The 19,661-nt window shown below is 43.4% G+C and overlaps 2 protein-coding genes across 2 annotated transcripts; both read left to right on the top strand.

Moving 5' to 3' along the window:
• Positions 1-211: 211 nt before the first annotated feature.
• On the top strand, positions 212-9,095 carry ehhadh (enoyl-CoA, hydratase/3-hydroxyacyl CoA dehydrogenase). The gene is made up of 8 exons (XM_071517414.1): positions 212-252; positions 630-859; positions 2,267-2,370; positions 2,489-2,658; positions 2,965-3,076; positions 3,714-3,818; positions 6,528-6,869; positions 7,346-9,095. The coding sequence occupies exons 2-8, from the start codon at positions 786-788 to the stop codon at positions 8,596-8,598; spliced, it is 2,160 nt and encodes a 719-aa protein (XP_071373515.1). The 5' UTR covers positions 212-252; positions 630-785; the 3' UTR covers positions 8,599-9,095.
• Positions 9,096-10,251: 1,156 nt separating this feature from the next.
• LOC139642544 (UPF0524 protein C3orf70 homolog B-like) lies at positions 10,252-19,459 on the top strand. The gene is made up of 2 exons (XM_071517417.1): positions 10,252-10,435; positions 18,646-19,459. The coding sequence occupies exons 1-2, from the start codon at positions 10,252-10,254 to the stop codon at positions 19,332-19,334; spliced, it is 873 nt and encodes a 290-aa protein (XP_071373518.1). The 3' UTR covers positions 19,335-19,459.
• The last annotated feature ends 202 nt before the right edge of the window (positions 19,460-19,661 follow it).

Below are 19,661 nucleotides of genomic sequence, written 5' to 3' on the forward strand. Positions count from 1 at the left end.
CAAACAGAAATGTATACGAAAGTGTGTGCTAGATAATATACATAGAACAAATAACACACACTAATACTCACTGTATCGCATTAACATAATAAAATAATGAATGCACGTTACTTATCGCTGATTATTTTAGCTCATAGAAAGACTGCGTGCTCTTACTTTGAAATGTGGAAATGACGTCGTCAGCAGGCGATCACGTGCTATCCGAAAATGGCCGAGTGATACAAGTCCGATTTTCGTTCGGACTGGTGGAAGGTTTGTCTCAAAAACTGAGACACAGAGCTCAAAACTCTGTGTATAAAATGCAAATCTACAAGCGTAGAATTGAGATCCACAAATGCCTTTTCGATTCATAAATAAAAACTGGATTCACAAATGCCTGTTCGAAAGTTGTAAATGTTAGGAAGATATTCACAAATGCTTTTCATTTATTTGTAAATTAATTTAATGTATTCACAGATTTTTTTTTGAATTTGTGGAAGTTTTTAGTTTACAAAGAGTTTAGTTTACAAAGAGTTTACAAATCTTTTATTGTATTTGTGGAAGGTGTTTTATATTTACAGATTACACATTTACACACGGATTGTCGATCTGTTCACACAAATAATATTCAGACAAATCTATCTCCCTAGCCAACTGCCAGCTAAAACCAAAAAGAAGAAGAAGGTCGTCGTGATATGTGGAGTAAAAGTGTGAGAAAGGTGATGGCGACGTGCCAAAGTTCCAAAGTTCAACATAAACTGCGCACCAAACGGCATTGTGCGTATCTGTAGTGTTTGGTCGACACCATGGCGCTGTATCGTCGGGTTTCTGGATCTGTTGCCCTGATCACTCTGCAGAATCCGCCTGTCAACGCACTCAGGTGAGCTGGGTCAAACGGCTGCACGGCTTGTTCCTGGTCAAATGTTTATTATTTTTGCATAGAGCTCCGTGTTCACTTCAGACACCTGTATCACTCGTCTGAATTAACTGAAGGTGAACCCAACATCATTTAAGTAAACAATTATGGCGTTGAAAGTCCAAAAATTAAAGAGCCAAGACTCATTTGTGAGATATCATCAAAATTAAGGTTTGAGCAGCTACAGTGACCAGTCACCAGTACTAGGTGAGGGACTTAAGTGACTTATTTGAGCGTTTACTCCCAAATGGGCATATTATGCATTAAACCAGAGAACCTGTCAATATACCTATATTTCTCACACCTACCTAATACATCTTTTCCAACAGACTACATGGCTAAACATGGCAGTCTCCTGAATTGAGTCACTTGGTCCCTTCCCACTGAACAACCTGCACCCAGCATTACTGCACTGGCAAGGGCCAGATGTTTCCAGTTGGGTGTTTTGCACTGTGGGATGGGCAGTGAGGTCAAGTTGAGACTCCAGCACACCTGGGCCACTGAGCCATGAGGATTCATGCTGTGCACCGTCTGCAGGTTTTCATTCCAACCAAAGTCTACAGCAGGTGTTTTCACTGATTAACACACCTTCAGCCAGAGAGGAGGAGCTGATCCGTGAAATCAGCTGGTGTAGACTTTGGTCGGAATGAAAACCTGCAGACTCTCAGCCCTCTATGACACTAGGTCTGGGTGATAATTCAGTATTAATCATCTTTCAGTGGCATCATATTGTGATGATATGGTGATTTTTGGATATTGTGACACAATTCTGTTGTCTAAATTGATGAGAACAAGCAAATTTTATTTAAAAACTCTGACAAAATAAGGTATGGTAGTAATATTATTTGCAAGTTACAGTTTTGTTTGTCATCACTCCTAACATTACCATTCGATTCAATAGGATGAACATAATTAGATTATTTAACATGTGATTTTGCATACATGAGCCGTATCATGATATATATCGATATCGAAAAGAATCCTTATGATTATCGTGATACTGATTTCATCCATATGGCCCAGCCCTACATGGCACATGGTTGCCCACCCCTGGTCTAGCACATGGGTGCTGCATGTTTAGTGCAGAGTTTTTTGATTTACAAAAGGAAACTAGTTTGATTGGCTTCTCACTGCCCTGCCCCAGCATGCTGATGTGTAAAATCTTAAAAGAAATGGCACATTCTCAACAGAGCACTGTATCAGCGTGACATCACACATTCAAGCACATGACAAACTCTTTTCTCCCATTTGTGGCTTAAGAAGACGGTTCATAACGCAAGTTAATGTAGTTTGTGTTGGTGAATAAAAGTGTGGACTGGGAACTGACAATGTGATTCATTCCAGTATGTCGTGTGTCTGTTTGTCATGCAGTGCGGCGGTGAGGCAAGGCATCGTCGACACGGTGCAGAGAGCGCTCAGTGACCCAGAGGTGAAGTCTGTGGTCGTATGTGGCCAGAATGGAAAATTCTGTGGTGGTAATGAACTTTTTCCTATCGAACACGCAACTCCAATTCATTTCTGATTATTTTTTTGCTTTTTTATTTTTTTTTTTAAAGTTCCTGATTACATCACCGATTTCTATTTGTGTAACAGGGGCAGACATCAAGGAGTTTGGGGGTCCAATGTCTGGGCCTCCATTAGTGCCGATGATCCACACCTTAGAGTCTGGACACAAGCCAGTGGTGGCAGCCATAGAGGGGATTGCGTTTGGAGGAGGCCTTGAGTTGGCTCTAGGCTGCCACTATCGGATCGCTCATTCCAAAGTTAGTTTGTATCTCCAAAATGTCAACTTTTCAGGGCAAAGGACAGCCTTGTTTTTAGCCTGACCACGGTGCATTTTTGAGTTTATCTAATGGGGTTTTGGGAAGGTTTCAAACGCCAGAGGTTTGTAGAATTTTTTCAACCCATAGAGGGTCATGTAATCCTTCAGTTGAGGTTAAAACATGAAAATCACCTAAATTGCAGTTATTGCCCAGAGAAAGCTGGTTCCCTATTTATATTTGTACCTACACTGTTCAGTATGTTGCATACAGCTAATTTTGTGTGTGTGTCCCCTCGTGTCCTTTCAGGCGCGACTGGGCCTTCCAGAGGTGACTCTGGGTCTGCTGCCAGCTGCAGGGGGAACCCAGCGTCTGCCCAGGCTCATAGGGGTCCCAGCTGCTTTAGACCTCATCACCACAGGTAGCACAGACGGGTTGTTGTAATGTGTACAAAGTACACAAGTAATGAACGGGTTGTTGTAATGTGTACAAAGTACACATTACAACAACCCGTTCATTACAACACTCTGAGTACCTTAATAGCTCCTCCTTTAACAAACAGTTTTACAACAAAGCACTGATAAATGCTAAAACCCGGTCACCTTAGCCTGTTTCTGTTACAGTGTGCATCTACTGTTTGTGCACTCGCATTTTTATTGTATTCTTATGCTTGTACTGTCTTGAAATAACATAACATGGTGATTATGCCTGCTTGTTTATGGAAATACATTATGAATGTTGCCTGTGAAAGCTGCTGTTTTTACTTTTACAGACACTATACACTAGAATCCAGTTGTTACCACCACAATAGATTGGTAGTTTACCTTGATGACCAGCAGGGGTCAGCATGTATTCAATTTTGTCATACTTATTACTAATGAAACCTCTTTTGTCATCCTTTCATCGCCCTGTCCAGATGATTACGATTTCACCAAAGGCATTATCTCGGGGAGACAATTATTCCCCATGTGTTATACTGAGGAGGAGCTGCGTACAAGGGTGTGAAATGCCACGTGTCCCTCATATTGACCCCTCCATGCCTTTCGTGTCTCCCGTAGGCCGCCATGTGACCGCTACCGAGGCTCTGAAACTCGGCATAGTGGATCAGGTCACCGATCACAACACTGTGGAGGTAGCTGTGAAGTTTGCCCAGAGCGTTGCAGGTGAGAGGCAAAACCAAAGAGTGGCTGAGGCCCAGTTGACTCAGACAGAAGCTAGACACTGATATAAGATCCACTCACTCTTTACTGGGTTGAACTTTAACTTTTATGTGGAACGAGGACCAAGAAATTAACCCTAGAGCGGTAATTTAGTAAAGTCCAGCATCAGGACATGTCGGTATGTAGGTTGTGGAAGTCAGAGGAAGCAGCAAACACGACGGGCAGATCTTCCACCACAGACGCGATAAATGTTTCATGGCTCTGTCAGATGTGCTCTGATGTCTTCACTGCTTTTGCTGTATTATTCAGAAGGGCGAAAAGGGACAAACATTCTTAGAATATTAATCACGGTCCCTTGCCCGGCGTTCACTTAGATGAGGATAGCCCTGCACTTCTGACTCAGACTGATTTAAGAAGTCCATGGACTAAAGTATGCCATGTCCCTGCAGTTTAACAGGAATAATATCTCAGTCTGTGTAGAGGATAATATTCAGATTATCTACATAGTGATAATAGTGTGAAAGAGGAATGTTGAAGCTTTATTTGTTGTGCTCCCAGGAAAACAAATAAGCTTAGTTATCCTTTTTTTGACTTGCTTTTAATCCTTCACATTCTGTTTCCACGGCCCTTCTTGTTCAGAGGATGAAGCTATTGTTCAAAACCATTTAACAACAGGCTTATTTTTGTATCCCCTCTGGTATGGTGAACTGATACACATACCACCCTCTCTGGTGTGTGGGCTAACATTGCAAGAGTACATCAGGGGAGCGTGGATTTCGTTCAGCCTTGCCTGAGCAGAGCAAAAGCCTTGGATTCTTCAGCATGAAATGAACAGGATATGTCCTTTGCATTACTGTACTGGATACTTGGTTTTGAGACCAGTCATCCTCAACTGGCTCCCACTATCTTATTTGGCACTAACAGCCCATATCTAAGGCATTTGAGTTAGTGTGAACCCTGTTATTTTGTGAAATGCTTTTGTTGAGGTATTTCAGGCATTGTGCCTTTTGCCTCAAAGGCACAATCTAACCACGTCCATATAAAATGTCACTGATCCAAAAATAGATTTGTAGGGAATGGATATAAAACACATTTAGAATCCAACGACGACTGCACGATGTCTATTACATGTTCTTCACATATGATTTTCTCCACACAGCGCTGCCAAATTCACTTTTTGAGTGGGAGAAGAACGTGCGTGTTGTTAGAAAAGCTGAGGCTTACAGTGAGTCAACAGCATACAAGCTGACGATTTGAGGAGATAGAACCAAAATCTTAAAGTTGATTAGCAAGGGTGTTAAATGAGGACTGAAAATGTGTAGCCAGATTTACAAACCAATCCAATGTTCTTATCAATGCTATTGAGATGCACAGCTGGTGAGTCAACCAGGACAGAGTAGATTTATAACTTTCACATACACAGACGCAAACGTACAACACTACACAACAGTGAAGCTGGCACATGGGTACATGGTTAGGCGAAACATGATCCATGCATGCACACTGATGCACGTGTGTGCTCACGCGCTCACACCCCCCAAACGCACACAGACTCCACTCTCTTCCTGTTTTAGAGATTAACTTTTTACCCCAGTAGTTGCAACATCTGCCTGCTACATCTGTCAGGACAACCGCCCTTCCCACTTGCCTCACAACAAATCCATCGGCACAGCTCAACCATTTACAGATTAACCGCTGCAATAATGCCGCCCTAAAGTACATTGGAATCACCCTGCAGTGTCATACAGCATCCCACTGACATTTTAGCGTGGACAGAATATATTTGTATTTGTAATTGGCGTTGGCCTGAAATTTCTCACACCGTTCGTTCTTTCTCTCTGATGTATTGATGCCGATTTAATCGCATTAGACAAAATTGTTATTGGACTAAGTGGTGACCGTAGATCAGATGCTGCTGCTGTCCCTTTAAGCTTTGCTATGCTGACCCAGTTTCTGGCCCAAACCCATGGCTGAGCGTAATTCAATGGAGCTGCAAAGGGATCTGACTACTGTCTCATGTAATCATGTCAGAGGAGACAGGAAAGGGAATTAAGATGCTTTTAACAAGGTTTTAGCAGAGCGGTCATCCTCTTCACTCTCATTGTTCTTAGGCTTAAATCACTGCTGACAGACAGTTTCGTGTTAGGTGAGTTTGCAGGCTCTGATATTAAATCGCTTAATGTATTTTCACCTGGAAAATTTCTCAAGTTCTGTACCATCACTCACATGCCTGGGCAACACATATGTTCAATTTCCCCCTTTCTGTAACAGTGACAAATTTACCAACTGTTTTGCCCAAAACCAAATTGCTGCTCTTCACTTCGGTTCAGATCTGTGTTATTCAAGGTGAACTATGACGGTGCGCTAGTGGAGAGGGTCTTCGATTATCTTGGAAATGGTCTGTCAAATCACTGTGCTCTGAGAAGCTACTGGGGTATAGTGGTTGAGTGGATGAGTGTGCCTGAAAAAACAATTATACCCAGACTCATACTTTACTGAGTGCTATCTAAAAAAAATTGGTAAAATGATGCTGATGGAAAGTGGGAAGCAGACTCCTGTTAAAAAAAAAAAAATATTCAGGCATGCAGGTACAGAAACTTTACAGCGTAAAGTTTCACTCCGGATTAAATTTTAGTTTTGACATAAACTATAAGTGACAAGTAAAAAGGCCTCTTTTTCTGGAGTCACTCTCTTTCTGTGTGTCTGTTTCAGGGCAATCTGTGGAGGCCCATCGTCTAAGCACCCGGCCGTGCCCGTCCCCCCCTGACTTGGATGCTCTGTTTGAGGGGGCGATGCAGAAGGTGCGGCAGAGCGCCCGCGGGGCCATAGCGCCAGTTGCGTGCGTGCAGGCGGTGAGGGCCGCTGCCACCCTGCCCTACCCTCAGGGCATGGAGCGGGAGAGAGAGCTGATGGCCACGCTCTTCAGCTCAGGACAGGCCCGTGCGCTGCAGTACTGCTTCTTTGCTCAGAGAGCTGTAGGCAAGTGGAGCCTGCCGAGCGGAGCGCGCTGGGACATGAGCGAGGCCAGGCCCGTCCGTAAAGCAGCTGTCATTGGTAAGGGCTCCGGGCCAATTTAATTTCTGTTTGCCCTAACTATCGATAAACACAAGTAAATTGGCTTATCCAGATATCTGTTTGGCATCTCCAAATTTGTGCTGCCTATGGTGAGTAAGCCCTCATTTACAGTCCAGCTGGGTTTAAGTGGATGAACTCTCTCCTCGCAGCAGGGAGCAGTGGATGTGTGACAATCTGGATATGGGGAGCTCAGCAGCTTGTGCATTAAAAAAAATGCAAGCTTTGGGAAAAAAGTTTGTGGTTTATGCAGTCATGCTGAAAACATTTACAACCTGGCATAGTGCATATTGCACCAAAAAAGAATCATTTCTACTTCAGTGGTTAATATGAGTAATATTGACAAATTTTTCTGGTTGGTCAGAAAACTCTGATTTTGTTTTTTTTGTCTGACTCCTTGCATGGAGGATATTCTGAAGTAATTTGCTCTAGTCATGGTGTGCTTTTTGTCCTATTAGGCCTGGGCACCATGGGAAGAGGCATCACGGTGGCCTTGGCTCAGACAGGGGTGTCTGTGGTTGCCGTGGAGACCCAGGAGCGGCAGCTGGCAGAGGCAAAGCAGGCGGTGTCAGGCATGTTGGAGCGTGGGGCTCAGAGACGCGGGGCGGCTCCTCCGCCCGGTCTGGTCCATTACAGCTCTAACCTCCAGGCTGCAGCAGAGGCCGACCTGGTCATCGAGGCTGTGTTTGAGGACATGGCCCTGAAGGAAAATGTCTTCCAGCAGCTGTCTGCAGTTTGTAAACCTGGCACCTTGCTGTGCACGAACACTTCTGGGCTGGACGTGGACCGCCTGGCCTCTCACACCCGCAACCCGCAGCTGGTGGTGGGGATGCACTTCTTTGCCCCGGCCCACGTTATGAAGCTGCTGGAGGTGGTGTGCGGGCCTCGGTCCTCCCCCGAAGCGGTGGCCACTGCCATGCATCTGGGAAAGAAAATGGGTAAAGTCAGCGTGGCTGTCGGCAACTGCCCGGGCTTCGTGGGCAACCGCATGCTGAAGCCGTACCTAGAACAAGCTAGCTTCCTGCTGGAGGAGGGAGCCACCCCTGAGCTGGTGGATCAGGCGCTGGAGGAGTTTGGGATGGCCATGGGCCTGTTCAGGATGTCGGACCTCTCTGGGCTGGACGTGGGCTGGAGGGTGAGGAAGGAAGCGGGACAGACGGGCCCCAACGTACCACCGGGGCAGCCAGAGAGGATGCGACAGGGCCGCAGGTACAGCCCACTGGCAGACTTCATCTGTGAGCGGGGGCGGTTCGGTCAGAAAACGGGCCGGGGCTGGTACCAGTACGACAAGCCTGGCGCTCGGGTTGCCAGGTCTGACCCTTGGCTGCACAGCTTTCTGGAGGAGTACCGGGCCCAGCGTGGCCTGGTGGCGCGCCGCATAGACCACCAGGAGGTGCTGGAGCGCTGCTTCTACGCCCTGATCAACGAGGGCTTCCGCATCCTGGACGAAGGTGTAGCTGCAGGGCCTGAGGACATCGACGCCATCTATGTGTTTGGTTACGGCTGGCCCAGGCACCGCGGGGGGCCCATGTTCTATGCTGGCATGGTGGGGCTGGCCGTGGTGCTGGAGCGGCTGGAGCACTACCACCAGGCTCACCCCGATGTCCCCTACCTGGAGCCCTGCAGCCTGCTCCGGAAGCTGGTGGCCGCTGGCAGCCCGCCCATCCAGAAGTGGAGAGAGGTCATCAAGAGGCTCCGCAGCCAGCTGTAAACCTCAAACATCTCAGCTTTAATGTCTTAATTCACCACCATAATGATGAGTTTATACAGTGATGAGGATAATTATTTTCTTATATATTACAATTATCTGTGACAGTACTGGAGGCTATTACAGTTTCTCTGAGTAACATTAATATCTCAGAATGGCCACTTAGCCATGTGAGTCTGTAGTAGAATCTAAATCAACCCCTCAGGGGATTAAGGTAGTTCTGTATGGTGAAATATTCCATTGAAATACATTGATATTAAAACCTAGTCCACTCTTATTTAACATATTAAATTTGTATGTAACATGGCACACACCCCAGAACACCCTCTACAGTCTACCTTGCTGTTAAAATGCCCTAAAATGTAATGAATCAAACTCAAAATTACAACATTTGCTCACAATAGATACAGTATATTTTTACTAAGCTGTATTTCTTTTATTAGGCTTGTGTGGTTATCAATCAATTAATGTCTGAAATTTGTAAAGGCTTCTGTTATGTGTACAAAACATGTATCATAATCTCATCTATTATCATGTTGCTTTAATAAAAATATCTTATATTCTCTTATATGTACTTTATAATGTCTTAAGTATACAGTCTTATTTATGGGATGTTTAGTACAACATCTATTAGCCTTGGCTAGAAGTTATTCTGAGCCACTGTAACATAATATTCCATCTATCTCTCTCAGTACTAGGTGGCTTCTGGTAACTGCTTAGTGGCATTTCATATGCTTGTTCATCAGGGAAATATTCTCTCAGTCTTGACAAGGAAATCAAGCCATGTATTCTTCCTGTAGTGTGTATTCAGGTTGCTGGGTGTTGCTGACTCAGCTGCAGCGGTGAGAGAGCAGAGCTGAGGGAGACACATTGCTGCCCACATAGCTAAACTCCTTTTATATAAATCAATGGCTCATTCCCAAGGAAAAACTCATGCCCGACAATGAGCAGATGTTGGGATTGCCATCTAGTGGCTTAAGGCTCCTGACTGCGCGACTGGAATATATTATGCTGCTCCATTTTGTCTATGGCCACGATATTATATTTCTATGCTGTTGCCTCGGTATTTTACTGTAGGTTATTATGACCATAGTCGAAAATTCATGATTGAAGAGAATCTATATGACTTGAAAATATTACCAAGATATTATTTCCAAATATTTTAGGCAATATCTGTGAATACATTTCCCTCAAACCCCAGTAATTTGGAGTTTATAGAGGGACTGATGAAAGAATACAACCTGGGTTTGAAGTGCGCAGAGCAGCTGGCTTTGTGTTTGTGGACTCCTCCCGTTATGTGATGAAGTTGAGATGCGTTGCCGTTGTTTCCACCGCGCGTCAGCAGCGCGCAGCGCAGAGGACCTTTCCGACACGAAGGGAGGATGGATAGATCTATGGATCACGGACATGGGAGGCATTCGATATGAAATTTCACCTCGCTAATCGGTAGTTTTCTACTTTTATAGGATATGTTATGATTGTTTTTATGAGCATTAACCCAACTGCTCTGGGCTTCCTGACATCCAACACCGTTCTGTTTCCCAGTTGAATCGCCTTCTGGGCTGCATAGTCTGTAAACCCACATCTCGGTCACTTACGGTTATGTGGTAGTTTACATAGACTGGGTTGTGTGCGATTTGATCCAGGAATGTTGGCATGGCCGCCTCGGGAGCACAGAAGTGTCCGAAGAGTGAGAAGTTGGATGAAGCGCAAGCTTTGGCCAGGAGCTGCGCAGGGAGACCCGACTTCTTACCTTGCGATGGACTATCCATCTGCGCGACGCACAGCCATGGGAAGTGCTTCAAGCTGCACTGGTGCTGTCACCTGGGCTGGTGTCACTGTAAGTTGTGTTTTTACATAGCTTAATAACCCTGTTTTTATCAAAAAAGTACCTTCTTGTCACACACTAGGCTGTGATTGACTCAATATTGGATGATGTATGAATGCAGGAGCGTCAATTCACTAAATCTGAGGTCTGGCGAAGTGCCTGCATCTGATATCATTCACTTATATGGACTCAATTTCCGGAGACAAAGTGGAGCAATTACTGACACGACACTGATAAGATATTATTATAGAGTCTATCTGATAAATTATCAGACGCAGGTTATCCAACTATCTTGTACAGACGCGCACAGCTTAGAGGGAACATTGGAGCCTGATGTGATTTCTTTTTAGATACGATTTACAATTAGATTTCCGGATTTATTCTTTTTTTTCAATCTTTGTTCTTTATTAAACTATAATGATAACAACAAGATCTAATGTGGATTCACTTATAGAGATGAGATATGGCTTTCCATAACCAATTGACGCCCTTGTATGAATAGTTGATACAATGAACAATGTAGGCTGGAAATTCAGGGGAAGGGGAATATTTTTCAGTGTCAGTGATTCCATTGTTTCACACTGTAGTCACATTTCTCCTTGTTTTTTTTCCCCACTTTATATTGGTTGGTCGACAGTGGTGAATTTTGATATCCATGGCAGCCCAGACTTTCAGTATAGCTTACCATGATGGTAGAAATAGACAGGTCCTAAAAATGTTGTGGTTAAAAGGGATTCCATCAAACAATAATATCGACTCATATTACCTGAAACATTATCTTAATACCTGCTGAATTTAAAATGATTCATTATTATGATTAGAGTGATTATTGTCCATGTAAAAGTCAATCTTATTTGGAAATCCATACTTCCAGCTGGCAATTAATTGAAATTTAGGGCCATCTGAGAGTGACAATCAATAGGCAAACTAAGATAATCCTAAATTCTGTTATCCCTAATCTCTTTGCAATACAGTTTGTACCAAAACCCAAGTAGACGGATGGCTTATAGTTTATGGATGCATGTCTGGTTCTGAATGCATACTGTATCTGTCTCTGTTACACCTGACAGAGCATGTGTCCTTCCACAGATAGTGTGCATATATTGCACCAAACCTGGATATGAGAGCACAGCGGTATATCATCACAAAATATATTGTGATACCAAAAAAAATGCACAATACGCTTCATGAAGCTGGAAAATGCTGTTCATATAGGACTGAATAAAAAAAACAAAAAAAAAAACTGGAAACTAGAATCTGAATTTGTGTGACAATATCAAGTAGGCCATTTTTACAGGAATATAAACCATAAACTAAAGGTCATTTGGATGTACAAGTATAAAAATCTTTCAATCAACAATCAACTTTCCTTTCATTGTCAGTGGAGCAACTTGAGAAAGTGTTGCTTGCTACGGCCATAAGTGAATTTGGGTAATAACTACTAGGAAACAAAATTCATAAATCATCATGACATTTTGATAACATTGTAATAACACATGGCCCTTCTTATCCATTCAATTCTCCACAAAATTGTAGAAACATGCAGTCAATCATAAAGCTGTTCAGTCATAGGCAAATTTGTGTTTATTTTAACTTAAACTAATATTGTATATCAAACTATATTAACTGAGCATATGGCTACATCTCTACTCCATTTTTACCCTCACTTTGAAAAATGTCAGTGCCATTTTTGCGACCCATGTCTCTCAGACACTACTCACAGTTTGAACCCTTGTCAACCTGACACCTCAACACTGTCTGTGGGATCACAAAAGCTGTGACCCAACTTTACAGGATGTCCATCTCTGTCGGCTGTCCTTATTTATCCTGGCTCTATCGGCCCAGAAATCCTCAGATCAGTGTAAAACACAACCAATGTGCCGCGCGCTTCCCCTCTCCTGTCACCAGTCTGTAGTAGGAGCTTATGATGTGCAACTGCAGAAGTCACATTGTAATCTTTGCCGTGTAATCTTTGGATTTAGATCCAGAATGAGCCAAGCGATTTGAAATATCTGATGTGGCAGAAATATTATGAAGCCTACCCAGTGTTTGTTATGAACCACACCCAGGGTTTATTTTTCCCAGCAAAGCCTGTTCAGCGTTACATCATTTGTCTACATTTATACTTCCTCCTACCCTCCTTTCTTCTTTGAAATATTCACTACTCCGGCTGAAAGTGTGCTGTGCAGAAGGACATGAAGGAGTTTCTTTCTAAGCCTAGTTCTGCTTTGAAAGAAAGAGCCTGTCACGTCACAACGGAGCTTCTCACCTGCACTTCCCTTTCTACTGTAATTCACAGTTTCACCTCGTAGAACAGTCATGCACCGCGGTGAGAATTTACCCGCTTAGACTGCTGAATCAGGCAGAAGCAAGGCACCCAGTGAGAAACATGCAGCAGCGTTGCTCTGCATGTAGCGCCAGCCTCCTCTGCTCCTCTCACACCCTCCGTTCCACTGATGCATGATGCAAAAACATGTAGTGAAACGTCCTCAAGCCTTCCCCTCCTCACTATTTCTTTTTGAACATGCCTATGATTGTCGCTTGGAATATAAGCTTGTTCTGAAGCTGATAATTTTGCATTCCCCACAGGGAGCCGTGGTAGACTGCCTTTTTTTAATTACATTTTTAATAGGATTTCAGGCAAACAAATACAAAAGGTCAATGTGTAAGTAAGATTGAGTCAAGCGTCCTTTCTCTGGTTTCCATTCTCAAATTATTTCCATTATCTTACCTGTGCTGTGTTTACGGTCAATGGAGAAATTTGGAGGAATTGCCTGTGACATAAATCCTGGCTTTTCTTATTTCCTTCGTGCCTCTGCAAACTAAAGATCCTCCGAAATACTTTTCTCTAGGTGATTCTCTGCTCTCAGGAGACACTAATCAGATTTGCAAGTAGCAGCGAGGAAAATATGTTATGCTATGACAGCTTTCTAGTATTTTCCATTTAGTCGCAGCTTTGTTGAAGCCTTTGGTTGAGGAAAAGAGAAAACTGTAATTTAGTGTAGGTGGAGGCTGTGCTCCCAGCTGGTGACAACATCAGTCCAAGCCTCTCTCATTAGCGGTAATTAGCTGTGTTTAGTGTCACTGCCAATATGTCATGTCTGATGAGAGAATTCGCTCACAGCAGCACTGGAACCACCTGGTCTGAATGTTTTTCCTTTTTATCCTTGACTAACTGATTAAAATTACTAGGCAAAACAATGCAAAACTCATCAAGAACACACAGTAATGAGTCCTGAACAATCCTGTCAGTCAGCTGGTTCTCTGTCATCTCCAATGTATATTATACAGTAGAGCTTAAAATACTTTGTGCTACAGATAAAGGAAAACAGGATCTTAGATTTTTTTTTTTGGTCAAGTCTTTCTCACGTGTTAGCAACCTTATCTGTGTCATACTATGCAGTTGTTTCTTGCAACCACTTCCAAAGGAACATAATGGAGGTTTATCCGAGTAAAGATTTTAGATACTATATTGATTGATCTATTGATCAATCCAAAATTGACCACAGTGCTGAATCATGAAAGGCTATCCTTATTATTTAAGGGTCAATACATGTTCAGAGCAGCCCTGAAGGGGCGTTTTTGGATTGATTCTTCATTGTTTGGGAACCATAGTGCTTCTACCACTGTAGCCATTGGTCTTCCAAATTGAAGGCAGAGCAGCACCCAGACAAAGGTTTAAAAGCCTTGACAGCTATGGACTGAAAAATATGGAATTGAGGCTTCATGTTCACTATGCACAGGAAAAAAGAGTTTTTAATTTGATTCAAAAATCATTAGAGGACAATTTACAGTTTGGATATACCTAACAGTAGATGGTAAATTGTGAGATGGTAAATGGTAAATCAGTGCCTCTGGGGTTGGGCTTTGCCTCTGGATGCATGGAACAGGAAGCAGGAAAGGAGTTTCTGTTGGTCCTGGGCCAGACAGTCTCTCTGCTGAGACCTGCTTTCCTCTGTTTGTTGTGGACAGGGTTTCAGCCCCTTTTGTTGAACAGATTTAAACACAAAGAACAGCGGAAGTTTGAGCGGACAATATCCGCCGGCCAAATGGGTCCAGCTGCTGTGAAGCACGATAAGAATCTGCTAAAATAATTGTTTTTGCTCAATCAGTTTTGCCAAACTGCTGTTTAGAACCGGTGTATTGCTTTTAAAATGTATCTGAAAATGTATCAGTCTACTGTATTTAAATGATTGCTGGTATAAGCTCATACATACAGAAATTAAACACAGAAACCGAAGAGGTTGTTAATGACTCAATCTCAACTGACACTGCAGTACAAAAGCTTCTCAATATATGAGCAGATACTAAAATGATAGAAGCTGAGTCACACGGTTGTGCTCATTCATCTTGACAACATGTTCAACTGTTGAGCCTCGTCCTCCAGCGGCTCGTCTACAATGAACATTAGTCTCCCAGTATTTCCTTCCTGCAGGGTGACAGGAGAGTTGGAAATTTGGACGGAATGATGTTGAGCTCTGTGAAAGACAGAGAGAGACAGAGAGAGAGAGAGAGAGAGAGAGAGAGAGAGACGGACTACATGCTGCATTATTCAAAGAGACCGGCTCCTGCATTAACTCAGACTGTGTAGTCATTGGCCAGCCACAGGCCCAGGCCACCGCAGAGGAGGAGAAAAGGGGGGGGGGGGGGGACACAGACGGGCAGCAGGGGGTTGGAGCAATGCTGGACCTCCTCAAGCCTCCTCAGGCAGCTGCTCTGTTTCCACTTCTCCCTCTTCTCACGAATGAGCTGCCTGTTCTCTCTCTATCTCACACACACACATTTTTATTTCTACACACGTGAAGACTATTATTAACAACATTCATTCCCTAATCCCAAGATCCACTCTCCGATGCTCTTATACTGTTGGTATCAATATTTATGATGTTCTTTTTTGTGACTTCACTTTTTTCGGTGTACGCATTTTCCCTCAACCTGCCTCGTCTACTTCAACTTCTGTTAGTGATTTCCTACATTTCCCAGAATGCCTTTCGAGAATCCCCAGAGAGCGGGTGTGAACCATGGTGTTTTGTCCAGCTGTGGGTTATACATGTAGGTGGAGAGAGCAATAGTGATAGCGATAGCAGAGTGAGAGGTTTTCCAGTCGAGAAAATGTAAAACACAACAAAACAAAACACAACATCTCTTGTGGCTGCATTGCATTCTGGTCTATTGAGGCTGCTGTCAGTGGAGAAACTGGTATCTCTGCCTCTTCTATGATGGATTTCTCCTGTGTGATTGTTGAATATTGGTACAAAATAGTGAGTCTAGCAATAAGCCCTTGCTCTTTGATTCTGAGATCCTTGATATTTTAGATAGCTACAATTTTTTTCTCCCATCAAACTCCATTGTAGTCGCACTAGAAATGTCTCAACATGACATCATTTTGATTATCCTTAGAAATAAGAATACCAAACAACAAAAAAGGGCCCAGAAATTGTACGTTGCCAATAGCAGTTAACAGCTAACTTTTTAATAGTGTTCTATCCTTGTGGGACATTTGGTCCTCAAAAGTATCGAAATACAAGAGCACATACACACACACTGGGGACTGAGAGTACAGAACTCAAAACAACTGACATTGTCATGCAAGGGCTCCAGCACTGGGTAACACAGAGGGGTAGAGTACACATGAATATCAATATTGCCTGAACTGCATACACAGTGTCCACTGGCTGTCAGTTACTGTTTGTTTTACTCAGTGTACAGTCTGTGGAGTGTGGGGAGGTGGAAGTGCCAGCTCTACGTTTGCTCATCTGTCGAGCTTCCTGGAGATTTTTGTCATGTCTATAGTTCAGACCATCGGTGTTGCACTTGGACACTGAAGCTCAAGCTTGGTACACATGCAATACCAGATAAACCAAATGTCAACATATTAACACGCAACAGTCCTACTCAAAGAGTTTCAAATCAAATAATCCAGCTCAAAGTATTTGAAAGAAAATAGTTTTGTTTCATAGAAACAGAACGCAAATATTCATGAAAGCAAATAGTCCCACACCACATATTTGAAAGCAAACAGTCTAAAATATTTGTAAGCAAATAGCCCAACTCAGAATATTTGAAAGCAAATAATCATGCTCAAAGTATCTGAAAGAAAATTATCTTCCTCAAAGTTTTTGCAAGTATAGTCCAACTGAAAATGTTAGAAAGCAAAATGTCTCAGTTCAGTTTTTTTTTTTTTGCTTAACATCTGTGGTTTGCCAGTCAGATTAATCTCACATTTTACTTAGTGCCAGAAATAATGAGATTCCTAAATTACTGCAAAGTATTTTTACATTCTGCAGACACCCTGTAAATCTAATTATATTGTAGCTAGACAGCCTGAACAGCACAACTACACGACTGTCTGTCAGTATAGTGTTAGCTCCATTTGTCTGTCTGTCTGTCTGTCTGTCTGTCTGTCTGTCTGTCTGTCAGTCCGTCTGTCTGTCTGTCTGGGTTTACATCTGTCTGTCTCTTAATATTGCTCTTGGTAATTGAGGCTCCAGATGGATGAATGCAATTAGATGTAATATGCTAAAAACTAAATGTCAACACACTGCCTTCTACAGCTCCAGCTCTTATTTGTTCCCTCTATCTGTCTGCCTGAACTCACTCCTGTCATTCTCACCATGGACCATTGAGTTTCTCTCATTAAACAGAACACGCTTACTATACCTCCTTTTATCTTTATCGACATTAGCTCCTATGCTTTGTATTTTAACAATGTTTACAAAGTATGCTAACACCAACTTCAGTCACAGCCTGTTTTAATTGCTTCTCATGCATGGATAGCTCAGTTACATGCCCTTTAATGTAATAATGAGGTGGCTACAAGCATTTAGCAGTAGCTATTTTTAAGGTCAGAAACTAAATTCTAAAATGACTGTGTAGCAGATTTAGTTAAACTACGTGTCTTGGTTAGCGATTTCCTTTGTGTGCACCAAAAATTGATTGACAATCAGCATTACAGGCTCACGCCGTCCATTCGGCGGTGCAAAGCAAAGCTACTTATTTGCTTTGTAGTGCTTTGACTGTTTTCAGCGTAACCTGGGAAAAGATTTTGATTGAATGGGTCCCCCAGCCTGTAAAACAAAAGACAAGGACACAGAGTGAGAGGAAGTGATGCGTAGGCCTGTCATCTTCTATAGTTTCTCTCTCTCCAGGGAGCCAGTTAAACACACATCTGAGCCACACTATTCAGGCAGCACAGCACGGAGTTGGAGGCAGTGGGCTGCAAACAGTGAATGACATTTTGAAGCAGTCATTTTGTACAATCACCATGTGTATGTGAGCGTTTGCTGCCAAGAAGGAAATGCCTAACTCACAAAACTTGCGTGAGAATTTAGTCACTTTCCAGAACATATTTTACATGAATACGGTCTTAAGGTTTTATGGATATACATTTTTCATGTATATACTGTATATGACGCTATGTATTACACCATACCTATCCAATCCATTGGTGTTCCTGTCATACATAACCTGCTTAACAAGGATTCATCATTAAAGAGCGAATCAGCACTAAATCACAGTTTGTGAGCTGTAAACATCATTATATGGCTTCTGTATAGTGAGAAGCATTAATCTAGTACTTAATATCAACATTTTTGGATTAAGTCCTGCAACTACTTCAAGGGGCAAAAACATTATTGTTGCATTGCTCTCTATGGGCTGTCAACCGTGTTGCACATTTGGCCACACCTCCATCAGTGAGTTCAAGGCAGGTATTTTGCCTTTGGCAGCGTCAAATTCTTTGCGATCAGAAAATTGTTACCGTCTCCAAGTAGAGATGGGTGATCCACTATCACAGACACACACCGCTATTCATTCTCACTTCCCACCCCACTTTTTCCACATCTTTCAAAATTGTGTACTAGGTGGAGACTGGCTGAAAACTGTATTTATGCACACTTATCCAAGCTTACTACAAAGAATGCTGCTAGAAAAAATGTTTCCACAGGGTCATTGAAATATGTTTTTACTCAATTAGTGAATGCTTACCTCTGAGCATTCCTATTAAAACAATGCTGATGTTGTTTTTTATAGCCTTAAACATGTAAAACAATATTGTAATTACAGAGATACTCTGCAGTCTGTTACGTCAACATGAAGTGATCTCTGAAAATGAATTACAGCCTTTTCCATCTGAAACAGGACTACAGCCTTAGTCTCAGTATATATCAGGTTGAATGATTTGTTTATGTCATACATTTCTCTCTGTTTTTTTTCTCCTTTAGGCAAGTATGTGTACCAGCCCATGACCAGTGTGTGCCAGCTCCCCAGCACGGCGGTGCCTCCTGCTGCAACAGAGTACAGTAACACCATCAACCTGTCCGTCTCTCTGGCTGAGCGCTTCCTCAAGATCGCCCCCTGCTTCCAGTCGCCGCCTCACCTCGAGTCGCCCAAGTACTGTGTCATCGCCGACCTGTTTGTAGACGACTACATCGTCAAACGCATCAACGGAAAGATGTGCTACGTGCAGCGCCCGCCGCCTCCCTTACCGGAACCGCCTCGACCGCCCACCCCTCCCCCGCCTGCGCCTCCTGCCCCTCAGATGCCCCAAATTCCCAGTCAGCCCCGGCAGCCGGCTCAGCCCACGCAGCCGGCCCAACAGGCGCCTGCACCCGCACAGCCGGTCCAGCCGGTGTACACTGAACACAAACACCCCAGCCCCGTGGACAAGGTGAAAGGTCCCAAAATGGACCACTGCTCCTCTCCTTCCAGCTCTGAGGACTCCGGCATCAACGCGCTGGGTCTGCACTACCTGGAGTCCTGCGAGGAGGAGAGCGAAGAGGAGGAGGACGACGAGTTGAGCACAGATGGGAACTCCAGCCCCGGGAGCCTCTGGGATCAGGACGAGTGCTCGCTGCTGTCCCCCTCCAAGTCCATGATAGAGATCATTGAAAAGATCGAAACAACTGTGTAACTCTGATACGTCATCTACATGAGGAGCACATCTGCAGAACAGACTCATGCTACCGAAAGAAAAAACACACTAGGATTTATTTTAGATGGACCAGTAGAATTTAAACCCCTCTCTAAAGCTCCGCAGGGCTTTGCTTGGTTGTGATGAGCTGGAGTGTGTTTTCCTACAGGTGGATTTCTGGACTGTACGTCTTTTCCCACACACACTGCCTCTCCTCTGTCCACCTCTGCCCCTGCATGGTATGAATTTCTAGATCCTCTTTCACAAAGGAGAAAGAGGGAAAAACACGCCCATCAAACAGATGCACAGTGGACCAAATCGACTTTT

Source organism: Centroberyx affinis, unplaced genomic scaffold (assembly GCF_046629955.1).
Source record: "Centroberyx affinis isolate AG114_WGS23_722 - 3 ecotype Tasmania unplaced genomic scaffold, CSIRO-AGI_Caff_v1 ptg000490l_1, whole genome shotgun sequence".
In the NCBI taxonomy this organism is placed as follows: Eukaryota; Metazoa; Chordata; class Actinopteri; order Beryciformes; family Berycidae; genus Centroberyx; species Centroberyx affinis.